This window comes from Musca vetustissima, unplaced genomic scaffold, assembly GCF_032173495.1.
Source record: "Musca vetustissima isolate MV318-11 ecotype Yass unplaced genomic scaffold, APGP_CSIRO_Mvet_v1 utg31611, whole genome shotgun sequence".
Classification (NCBI taxonomy): Eukaryota; Metazoa; Arthropoda; class Insecta; order Diptera; family Muscidae; genus Musca; species Musca vetustissima.
Window position 1 is genome coordinate 20,208 of NW_026881660.1, and position 13,311 is coordinate 33,518.

Genomic DNA, 13,311 nt, shown 5'->3' on the forward strand with positions numbered 1-13,311 from the left:
ACCATGTTTGCAATCTTCCAGTCACTACAAGTTCCATGAATCCAGATTGAATTTTTTTGCTTGTACCCCAAAAAAAAAAAAAAAAAAAAATCGACCACATCTAATAAGTCTTAATAAAATAAATATACAAAATACTTGTTCGGCATGAGTTCACTTTTAAGGGGACTTTATTGGGCGGTGCATTTAACATGTTTTCTGTCCATTGCAGATTAATACACGCATGTATTCCTGTTGATTTATTATGGCCTCCAGTTGTTGTAGCGATCTCGTCTTCTGTAAGTGATGGAGTTGCCATAACACGAAGAAGAAGAGACGCAACATTTTAAGATTACAAAATTATAGCTGAGTTGTTGTAGTTGTAATAAAAGTGTCATTTAACTTCAATGTTTAAAATACGACAACAACAACAACCAAGAAAACATAATGACAAACATTGACAAAGTTTTAAAATGTTTGTTGTTTTATATTTTCTTGTGAAATTCCGTATTCTTTCTTAAAAAAAAAGTGGCGAAACTTTTTCTGCACTCACTTATGTACATAAACAAATACAAATGAAGTGACCGACAATTTACCTCCTATATTTTCCGGCGTTAATTTATATTTTATATTTGTTCTTTTCCTTTAGTCCCGCAGAATTCCTTCATCTTCATTTCAAACAATCATCCAGGTGATGTTAAAAGAAAAAAAAAACAACTGAATGTTGACAATTTAGAACTTATTAAAAAGTTTTATGAGCAACAAGAAAATTAACTTCCAGAAAGATAACCTACAACAAAATTAAGTGAACAAGTGTTCCGTGGAATGTAAAAATAAATTCCGGAAATGAGAGTAAGTTGCCTTAACGGAAAAACAAGTAAAAAAGTGTCAGTCGGTGTTGGCCACAGCCTAAGGTTATCGGAGGTCTTCGAAATTACACATGTGTTTTATTATTGGAATTTTAAATATTGAAACTTTTGACCATTTGTTGGAGCGCTACCAGGAGGCGTATACCAATCGGTCTCGTCTTCAGACTAGATCTAGGCCTTATAAAGAGAATAGGTTGTGCAAAGTTTAATGCAAATCGGACATTCTATTCGCCGGATATTGGCGAATTTATAAATATTAAAAATGTTGACCATTTGTAGGGGAGACGCCAGAAAGAGTGGGTCCTAATTTCGTTTTATTGAAATCAGATAAAAATCAGATTTAGAAATAGCTCCCATATATATTTTCGTCCCATTTTTAGTAAATAGTGCACCAAATAAAATTAGTCCGATTGGCACAACATTTTGAACAACTTACTGAAATTTGTATAGGCTAATGTGTGTCGGTTCAGATTTAGATGTAGCTCCCAAGATGTAGCACCAAAGACGCTAAGTTGGTCCGATTATCATTAAATGAGGGGCTATGCCTAATTGACATTTTCGTTTCGTACATTACATTTCTTCAACCTACTTATAACATAGGTTGGTATTTTTTAAAGGGTCTAGGCCTAAATGCGGGCCGATATAAGTTATTCTCCAAACTGATCTTGTAGATTTTTATCTCGATATCCTCCGAAGGTAGAAGGATTACAACAGATGGCTAAATATCCCCCATACTATAATGGAATGCGGCTATACGGAGACAAAACCAAAACGCGGAACAAATCAGTTGACTATTTTTATATAAAAAGGGGTTTATATGGGGACTACCCCAAAAGGGGGCGAATATATTTAATTTTCGAGAGGGAGATTTTTTTTGCCAAATATGACATTTGGTACCCAATAAGTACCGAATGTTTCAAATTTCACCGAATTCGGTTGCAAAATGCGCTTACGATAAATTGGGGGTACCGTTATATGGGGGCCAGAAAAATTCGATCGATATTTATAATTTTTGGTGGAAATATTTGGTACCCAATAAGAACCAAATGTGCTGAATTTCTGCGAATTCGGTTAAAAAAATTCGGTTAAAAATTACCGAAAATTGAGGGGTCCCCCTATATGGGGGCTATGCTTAAACGTGAACCTATATAGCTTGTCTTCGAACTTGACCTGCCTGCAAACAAAAGACAACCCCATACAAAATTTCAATACCTTATATCAATTCCTTCAGAAGATCGTTACTGACGACAGCCGGACGGACATGGACGTCTTAGAATTTTACCCTGATCAATAATATATATATATATATACTTTATAGGGTCGGAAATTAATATTTCGATGAGTTAATAAAATAGTCAGGCGTAATTCAAGTTGGTTGTTATACCCTACACAACAATGTTGTCAGGGTATTATAGCTTTGTGCAACCTCAAGAGTTTGTAACGCCGAGAAATATTGGCCCTAGACCCATGTTTAAGTATACCGATCGTCATATATCGACCAGCTGAGTCGATCTAGACATGTGTGTCCGTCCGTCCATTAATATTTGTAAACAGTATGATGGGTTCAGGTCAATGAAGACTCCAATTGTTTGTGGTAAATATCGGGTAATATTTAGGGGGTGAAATGGACTAAATACTTAATTTTTGTCGTTTTTTCTGGTCGATCCAGAGACCGGAATTATGGCCCGAGCAACACGAAATTTTACATGGAGAAAAGGATCGGGCCAAAGAATAAGCATACCTGTTTCGATAAAGATCGGTCAATATTTAGCGGGTCAAATGGACCCTGATTTTTGTTTGAAAAATTATAAAATTTGTATTCTATAGCGAATATATTTACTCCTTAAGGTCATAGACCCGAGAAGTTGATAGTATATCCAAGAGGAGCGGTTGGCCTTTATTTATATTGTCGTATGCAGTCGGATGTAGGAGTTAAACGTAAATATTAACAGGTGCTTAAGAATTCAGATATTATTTAGTAATCCATTACCACACTGGAGGGCGGAAATATAGCGCTGATCGCTTTGAAATGTTCCACGAGGTTCCAGTTATGGTCAAGAACAACGCCTGTGATGATCAGATAATAATTTCGGGATGAAGTAGTGCTTTTTTTCGAGTCGATCTATAGGCCGCAATTATAAGCCGAACATCAGAACCCAACCCATATTGCCCAGGCTCGGAATAAAAATTCCCAGAATGTTAGAGTTACGTGGTAGTTGTGTAGAGTATCGTATGGTTGGCCCCGTCCGACAATACTGATTCGCTCACTGATTTTCTTTTATAAAAGAACGATTTATTAGTGGTAAGGTAGGGTTTTAGAATTGTTGGCAAAGATCGCTTACCATACCCGCTGCTTTGCCTGCTGTTATAAGAAAATTTTTTAGGCAATTTCTTTTCATTGACCAGTGCAAACCCTCAATATTTCTATTTGGCGTTAATGGTCGTTAAATTTTAAATTTATTCCAAAAAAAAACAATAAAAATAAGAAAATATTAAACTTGAACTATAAAACCATTCACAGTCACTGTGAAAGACATTAAGAGAAAGAGAAGAAAAAAACGTGTGCCTAAAATGCGGATACAGGTGAATGTTCACAGAAACGTGATTGGTAATAAAAACAAACATTTCATTTCAGATAGTACCTCAAGTCAAGCCGGCATATTGTGGGTGACGACATATAGCCACTGGATTTGCATTTCCATATCAAAACAACACCAAAAACGAAAAAAAGAAAGAAGCAACAAAAATTAAAATAAACAAAATCAGCTTTTGAATGCTAAAACTGCGCAAACTCAGCAGGACCATATCAAATTGACTGGACTGGAGTGGTATGAATAGCTTACGACTAGAACTCCATTACAGGGGTAGGTAGCATAATAAAAACAAATAAACTCTCGGTTTCATGTTGATAGCTATGTTAGCCAGCTAGAACGTGACGCGAATGGTGAAGTGGAGCCCTCAGATAAGTAGCGTGATTGATGACTGAGCAGCCAGTTAGCCGGCCCTATTGCGTTTGGTTGAGGTCTTCTATAAAAACGTACATGCAAAGAGAAATGGAAACTCAGTTTACAGTCAGTCACCCGAAGAGACGGCAACATTATGAAGCCGTGTCGCACAAATGGAAATCGAAAGTTATTCGTGTTGGTCACTTTGATGACCTCGGTGTGTGTCCATACTCAAGCGGCAGCCCTTGAAGGTCGTGATGATCTTGAAGTTCTCTATCCACCTCAGTTCACCACAAATCGTATTGTGGGCGGTGAAGATGCACCCGAAGATTTGGCACCCTATCAGATCTCATTACAAAGTTTAAAGGGTCGCCATTTCTGTGGTGGTGCCATTATCGATAAAAGTTGGATCATTACAGCTTCGCATTGTGTGGCTGGTGCCAAACCCGAAAAACTCAAAGTCTTAACTGGGGCCTATAATCTAAAGAATCACACCGGCAAATACTATTATGCCGATCGCATCGTTATGCATTGCAGTTACAATAATCCCGCCTATGCCAATGACATTGCCCTCATCCATTTGAACAGTTCCATTGTGTTTGATGATCACACCAAGGCCGTAGAATACGACAGTGAACCGCTAAAGGAAGGTGACGATTTGATTTTGACCGGTTGGGGTACCCTCTCCTTGGGTGGTGAAGTACCACAAATGTTGCAGACCTTAACCGTGAAATATGTCCCCTTCAAAGAGTGTCGCGCAGCCCATGACAACAGTACTTGGGTAGATATTGGCCACTTGTGTACCTTCAACGATAAGGGTAAAGGTGCCTGTCATGGTGATAGTGGTGGCCCATTGGTCCATAATGGTAAGCTAGTGGCTTTGGTAAATTGGGGCCGCCCTTGTGCTAAGGGTTTCCCCGATGCTCATGCCAGAGTATCGTATTATTATGATTTTATACGCACCACCTTGAGTGGATGTCAACGTGAACCTGAAAAGTCCAAGGAGCCAGCTAAGGAACCACCAAAGGAGCCAGAGAAGGAGGGTGAAAAGGAACCAGAGAAGGAGGGTGAAAAGGAACCAGAAAAGGAGGGTGAGAAGGAAACTGAAAAGGAGAATGAAAAAGAAAGTGAGAAAGAAGTGGAAAAGGAGGTTGGAAAAGAAAGTTCCATCAGCACAAGTGCTTAAGAAGTTGGATCATAATGTCCATTATATATTTATTTATTTAATTTAAAATTATATTTTAAGGCCAAGAAAATAAAAATATTCATATTATTATGAAAATAAGCTTTTTATGTATTTTTTGTAATAAAACACATTGTCTATTTATTACTTATTCCGATCAAGTGAAGTTGTTTGTTAATTCACTGGTTTCGTTTCACAATAAACTTCAATTGAATTTTATTTACATAAACTTTCTAAAACAATATTATGTGAAGCACATTTCAAAATCGATCGAAATTGTTTTTTATAGGCAAACCATCTTGTAAAGTTAAATTCGAACGTACACTGGTGACCAAAACTAAAGTTTAATAAATATCGCTTAACTTTTTCAAAATAAAGATATCATGTTGATTTTATGCAACTATATTGGATATAACCGCAAGAACAAAGAGAAAGTCCAAAATGAAAGGCTCATACCGCAGCATTGCAAAGGTACTGGGAAGTATTGAGGAGGATCAGCAATGGCATTGGACTGTTTTTCTTTTTATGGAGTTCGATACATTTACGAGATTTATGAAATAATAGATCGGATTGTTTATACAAATGTGTTGGAAAACGCTATGGTTCCCTTCGCTGAAAAAAATCTACGCTTGTTTTGGGTCTTCAGTTTGTCAATAACTTCCAAACACACAACGAAAAATGTCAAAGATTTGGTGTGGGAGTCAAAAATGAGAGTTTTATAATGGTCAACACAATCTTTTATATCTTTACCCTATAGAAACATTTTTGGAGTATCATATATAGCAAAAACAAGTGAAAAAACGTCAAGTTCGGCCGGCCCGATCTTAGGATGCAAAAGTTTCGCCCCAATCTAAAAATCAGACGATACTATATATGAGAGCTATATCTGAACCGATTTCAACAAAACTTCATAAATATCAAACAGGACCTTATTTAGTAGGCTGTGCAAAATGTTGTCTCAATCATAAAAATATTGGAATTTAGGTGCACCATTTACATAAAATCGGAAGAAACTATATATGGGAGCTACATCTAAATCTGAACCGATTTCAAAAAACCTTCGCACGCATCAACTGGACCGAATCTAATACGCTGTGCAAAATGTTGTCTCAATCGGACCAATATTGGGAGTTTTGTGCACCATTTAAATAAAATCGGACGAATATATATATATATGGTAGCTATATCTAAATCTAAAACGAGTTAAACAAAACTTGTCACATATCAATCTGGACCTAATTCAGTACTCTGGCAAAATTATGCCTCAATCGGACTAATATTGACAGTATTATATATTGCCAGACTATATATAGGAGCTATATTTAAATCTGAACGGATTTCAACAAAAGTTGACATATATACAGGGTTGCCCATATTTGACGGACCTATCTGGCAACAGCATAACTTTTGACAGAGATGTCACATCGCTTACTGACATACCGCGTTTGAAGCGTCAGTCCAAGCAGATTTTTACCATGAACCAATACACGCCACGCGAGCGCTCTGAAATAGTTGAAATTTACATTCAACAGAAGAAGTCAATTGTGAAAACTCAACGTGCTTTTAAAACATTAAAAAATGTGAGAAGTGCGCATTCTAAGAACAACAAAATTTTCAAAATTGCCATATAAAAGTCGACCAAGGCGATCGGCCGAGAATATCGCTGCCGTAAGAGACAGTGTTGAGAGGTCCCCAAGAACATCCCAAAAACGCCGTTCTCAGCAGTTGGGCATAGCTCGGTCCACTTTACAACGGATTATTCGCATTGATTTGCATTTGTTCCTGTACAAAATTGACGCAAAGAATATTGCCTGCGGACAAGCCTCGTCGATTGGAATGGGCCCAAAGAGTCATCGAAATGGCCGAAGATGACGAGCAATTTTGGAAAAAAACTATCATGTCAGATGAAGCCCATTTGACATTGAATGGGGCCGTAAATAAGCAAAATTGCCGTTTTTAAGCTGCTCCACCGCACACAAGTAACATAACAATCGATTTTCTGAAGAATTTGTTTCCGGGCCGTTTGATGTCGAAAAGTTGTGATTTGGACTGGCCACCGCGTTTGCCCGATTTGACGCCGCCTGGCTTCTTCTTGTGGGGATATTTGAAGTCAAAGGTTTACGTTAACAAGCCAAGGACCGTAGAAGAGCTCAAGGACAACATTCGTGAAGAAATGGCCGCTATTCCGGCCAAAATGTTGGTAAAAACGATGGAAAATGCAGCAAAAAGGGCACAATACGTCATCAACACCAGAGGCGGCCACTTGAGAGATATCATATTCAAAAATTGATGTAAACAAATCTACTTGGAACAAATTAAATGATTAGCATTGCCAACCGCCAAATTTTTTTTCTTTGATTAAAAAAAAAAACATGGGTCCGTCGAGTATGGGCAACCCTGTATTAATCGAGGCCTAATTCAGTACTTTGTGTAAAATATTGTCTCAATCGGACCAATATTGGGAGTTTGGTGCACCATTTACTTAATATCAGACGATACTATTTATCTAAATCTGAACCGATTTTCTCCAATTTCAGTAGGGTTCGTCATGTCCGTCTGTCTGTCCGTTCATGTATTTTTGTGAACAATGTACAGGTCGCATTTATGATCCGATTTGGATGAAATTTTGCACAGCTCACTTATTTGTCCCAAGGACGAACCCTTTTGAAATAGGAGAAAATCGGTTCAGATTTAGATATATGTAGCACTCATAAATAGCACTCTGATTTTAAGTAAATGGTGCACCAAACTCCCAATATTGGTCCGATTGAGACAATATTTTACACAAAGTACTGAATTAGGCCTCGATTAATACAGAGTTGCCCATACTCGACGATTTGCACGAAATTTGGCACAGCATAATGAATTAGGTCATTTACTAAATATCAGACGATACTATTTATCTAAATCTGAACCGATTTTCTCCAATTTCAGTAGGGTTCGTCATGTCCGTCTGTCTGTCCGTTCATGTATTTTTGTGAACAATGTACAGGTCGTATTTATGATCCGATTTGGATGAAATTTTGCACAGCTCACTTATTTGTCCCAAGGACGAACCCTTTTGAAATAGGAGAAAATCGGTTCAGATTTAGATATATGTAGCACTCATAAATAGCACTCTGATTTTAAGTAAATGGTGCACCAAACTCCCAATATTGGTCCGATTGAGACAATATTTTACACAAAGTACTGAATTAGGCCTCGATTAATACAGAGTTGCCCATACTCGACGATTTGCACGAAATTTGGCACAGCATAATGAATTAGGTCTAGAATGACGTGTGTTAAGTTTCCTGAAATCGTTGAAATCGGTTCAGATTTAGATATAGCTTCTATATCTGACCAAATGAAAAATTTAGTATAGGTTGCAGAATGACATGTTTATGGATTAAAAATGCGACCTGTGCTTTGTTTACAATTTAACATGGAAAGACGGACGGACGGACGGACATTTTATGCATGTCCATCCGTCCGACTTTAAAAGTGATTCTATGCATATTCTCAAAAGGAAACATGTGTCTATCTCGATTCCTTTTGCCTGCTACAAACATATGCACAAAGACAAAATACCCTGCACCCCAGTGTGGTGAAGGGTATAAATATTTTAAACCAGTGAGCGGAGCAGTATAGTCGGACGGGACCGTCAACACGATACCCTACACAACTACCACGCAATTCTAACTTTCTGCGGACTTTTTATTCCGAGCCTGGGCAATATTTCATGATATTTGCACCCTGTTTCCCTTCTCTTTCTGACACTGACATATTCTCCGAATATTACTAATAATATTTTTGGCTTATAATTGAGGCCTATAGATCGATTCGAAAAAAAACACAAAAAATAAGTTTTCCCAAAATTGTTATCTGATCATAATGGAAAATTTCCAAGCGATCAGCGCTATATTTCCCTCCTCTAGACTGGTAAGGAGTTACTAAATAATATCTGAATACGTAAGCACCTGTAAATATTCAAGTGTAACTCCCACATACGAGTACTTACGATAACATAATTGGCATCAATTTAAAGGTCAACCACTCCTCTTGGATAAGCTATCAACATGTCGGGTCTATGCCCTTCACGAATAAATATATACACCATAGAATACACATTTTATAATTTTTCACACAAAAGTCCGGGTCCATTTGACCCGCTAAATATTAACCGATCTTTATCAAAATAGGCATGCTTATTCTTTGACCCGATTCCCTTTTCCATGTAAAAATTTGCGATGTTCAGGCCATAATTGCGACCCCTGGAGCGACCAGAAAATCAGACAAAAATAATGTTTTTGGTCAATTTCATCCCCTAAATATTAACCGATCTGCACCAAAAACAATGAGGGTCTTCATTGGGCAGAACCCATTCTACATGCAAAATTTCGTGAATATTGGTCCAAAAATGTGGCATGTATCGTGTTTAAAAATTATAACACACATGTCTAGATCAACTCAACTAGTCGAGATATGACGATCGGTATACTTAATGCTGGGTCTTGGACCAATATTTCGCGGCGTTACAAACTCTTGGGGCTGCACAAAGCTATAATACCCTGTTAATATAGTTGTGTAGGGTATACAGATTCATTCGACGTCGACATTCACCGTCGACGCAGATCGGCCCGTAGATCTTTCGGAGAATTTTTCTTTCAAACACCCCAAGAGCTGCCTCATCTGCTTGCGCAAGTACCCATTCTTCTGAGCCATATAATAGCACGGGTAGTATCAGCCTTTTGTAAAGTGTGAGTTTGGTCTGGCGGGAGGTGGCCTTGTTTCTAAACTGCTTACTTAGACCATTCTCCGAATTTCAAAACTGATGTCATTCGTTTTATTTATGGCGGTACCAAGGTATATATAGTCTTTAACTACCTCGAAGCTGTAGTTCTCAAGTTCCACAGTTGGTCCGAGTCCGAATATTGCAGGAATGCTGAACGTAGACATGGCTTTAAACACATCTGAACGTATAGGGCTGTCGAATGCGGCTTTATAGTCGACCAATATGTGGTATGTGTCGATGTGTTTTTCGTGGGTCTTTTCCAGGATTTGGAGTGAAAATCTGGTCAATGGTGGATTTGCCAGGTCTGAAGCCGCATTGGTATGGACCGATGATGTCATTGACCATTGGATTCAATCGTTCACACAGCACATTGGATAGCACTTTATATGCGATGGGAAGGAGACTTATTCCACTATAGTTGGCACATATCGTCTTGTCTCCTTTTTTGTTCACGGGACACAGGATGCTGAGGTTCCAATCATTGGGCATGCATTCATCTAGCCAAATTGTAGTAATCAGCTGGTGCATGCTCCTGACTAGCATCTGGCCACCAGTATTGAAAAGTTCGGCTGGTAACCCATCGGCTCCTGGTACTTTGTTGTTCTTGAGCCGATTAATTGCTTTTATGACCTCATCTTGGCTAGGTGGTATACACTCTATACCATCATCTCTTATTGGTTCTGGGGTATCATCTTCAACGCCACTATTTGATACTAGAATATTTCAAAGTGCTCCTTCCAGATCCTCAACACGCTGTCTGTATATGTCACCAGGTTTCCTTCTTCATCTCTACAGGAGGATGTGTCTGCACCAAAGACTTCGGTTTGGTGTTTTACTCGTTGGTAAAATTTCCGGTCTTCATTCTGACTCCTGTACATCTCGATTTGCTCACGCTCACGTTTTTCTTGTTCTTTCTTATTTTTTCTGAAAGCACGTTTTTCCTCTCTCCTTTTCTCCCGATAATTCTCCATCACGTTACGAGTTGCTACTGTCTGCAGGGTTGCCCTATATGATGCGTTTTTCACATCAGTACCATTACGACACTCTTGGTCGTACCATGGGTTTCTTAATGGTGGTTTTTGGTACCCAAGTGTTGCTTTTGCTGCAGTTTGTAGGGAGTGGACAATTCTTTGCCATTGTGCTTCTATACTATTATCGGGACAAGAAGTGCTTTCTTCAAGCAGATGGGTAATCGGAGTAGGCCTCTTGTGTATATCGAGATGCTTGAACCTGATGCAGCTAACTACCATGTTTTTTACTGCCGCGAAGTCAATCTACATCATGACGTTGTCGGATGTTTCTTCATGAAGGCTGAATTTTCCGACGGTGGGGCCAAAGATATTTCCCTTCCGATTTTTGCATTAAAACCTCCTTGTAGAATTTTAGTGTCATGGCCAGGGCAACGACGCCCCAACCCATTTTTTATTGTTCTTATGGGTGAACTCGCGGCACATTTTAGCTCACTATTTCATGGGGTGATGAGAATAGCTCCCTAGGTGGCACCGCGGGGAGGTCAGTGTCCACAATTGAGATGAAAGAGGGACCAAGATAAGCCTGGACTTCGCCATTTAAAATTACTACTATTATTATAATAATAATGTGTGTTTTATTTGTGTGTGTAAATAATTTACAATTCCATACCAGAAAAACCTAGCTATTTATTCAATTGTAATGGAATACCAATAAAATGATCCATATGTATTCGTACATATATACGCATAAATATATTTTATCTAACCACAAATCGATTGGCGTTTTTATGGCTTTTACAAACTGAAAAGACATTAAACGGATATTAATTATTGCAATTGCAATTGAATTATCAACAAATGAAAATACGCAAACAAACATTTGAAATGCTAAATAAACTTTTACACACATTTATTTTTATTCGACTTCGAATCGGATATCAAAGAGTTTATGGCTGCATGCTGTGCGATTTTTTACGCACAAATAACCAAATTATTGTGGTTGTGATTTTATTTTTCAAAAAATAGTATTAAATTTAAAAATAAAAAAATTCTACAATTAGAACATTTCTTAGCCTGTGAAAGGGAATCAAAACCCAATAAAGAGAAACACAAGAGTTTGTATTTGTAGAGAACAACCCTCCAGCCAAGTTTGAAACGTCAATGGCCCGTAGAGTTAAACAGGGAGTTCTCCAAGGAGGAGTGATATCTCCGGAACTGTTTAACCTCTACCTCTTTGGAATTCCACGCCCTCCGGACGGCATAAAGATCGTAACATATGCGGATGATTGCACTATTATGGCGTCAGGACCTAAAATTGATGACATTTGGGAGAGGCATCGTTCGTGGACATCGCTGACTTTTTCCGGTCGAGGAATATTAAAATACCCGCCACTATGTCAACGGCCACACTGTTTACCACATGGACAGCGGAGATGAGGCTATCTTTGGATGTGCAGATCGAGGGGTCCACAATTCCGACCACTAATTACCCCAAGTCACATTCGATAGTCTACACAAGTCGTCCGCGCATGCCACAGCTATTTGCGATAAAGTCAGGAGCAGAAACAAGGTTCTCAAGTCGCTAGCCGGCAGCTCTTGGGGATCTGACAAGGAAAGCTTGTTAACGACTTATAAAGAAATAGGCCGGTCTGTGGTAAACTATGCGGCGCAGTGTGGTCCGCTAACATCAGTGCAGCGCAGTGGAAAAGTCTTCAATCCTGCCAGAATGCCGCCCTGAGGACTGCAACAGGGTGTCTCCTCATGACTCCAATAGACCACTTACATGAGGAGACGAAGATCCTTCCTGTGCGTCAACACAACAAGATGTCGATGCAATACCTGATTATAGAAGGGTGTTATAGGAGCAGCCATCCAAACCTCTACCTAATGGATAGGCACCCACCACCCAGGCATGTGAGGAAGGATCTCCATGATCTGGAGAGAGAGTTCCAGAGGTACAAAAGGGAGCCTCTAGATCAACAGGACTATCAAACGGGATTGAATAGTATTCACACAGATGCAGTTGAGGAAGCCGTTCAAGAATACCATCTTCGTGAATACCATCCTCGGAGACCATCCGCCACCCAGGCATGTCAGGAAGGATCTCCATGATCTGGAGAGAGAGGTCCAGAGGTACAAAAGGGAGCCTCTAGATCAACAGGACTATCAAGCGGGATTGAATAGTATTCACACGGACGCAGTTCAAGAATATCGCGTGAATACCATCCTCGGAGACCATCCGCCTTTGTTAGCTGCAGCTACCTCGACAAACTAGAGTGGTCTTGGCACAACTGAGATCTGGATGGTGTAGCCGCCTTAATTCGTATTGGGCACGAATTGATGGAGAGGTCGACAATGTCTGCCCGGCATGTGGTAACGGACCACATGACACGCTACATCTGTTCAACTGCCCAGCCAAACCCACTCACCCAACCCCATCTTCTCTCTGGACTCAACCAATACAGGTCGCAGTCTTTCTGAATTTGGAGTTAGAGGCAGAACCAGGTTAAAGGAAATAGAAAAATACACAGCAATACTAGCTGCTACAACAACAACAAGAGTTTGTAAGGCTCCCTTAGCTGAAACGATCTAT

General features: G+C 39.2%; 1 protein-coding gene across 1 annotated transcript; it reads left to right on the forward strand.

Moving 5' to 3' along the window:
* Positions 1–3,944: 3,944 nt before the first annotated feature.
* On the forward strand, positions 3,945–4,976 carry LOC133327625 (chymotrypsin-2-like). Its single transcript, XM_061536151.1, has one exon. It carries the CDS (start codon positions 3,945–3,947, stop codon positions 4,974–4,976), a length of 1,032 nt encoding a protein of 343 aa, XP_061392135.1.
* The last annotated feature ends 8,335 nt before the right edge of the window (positions 4,977–13,311 follow it).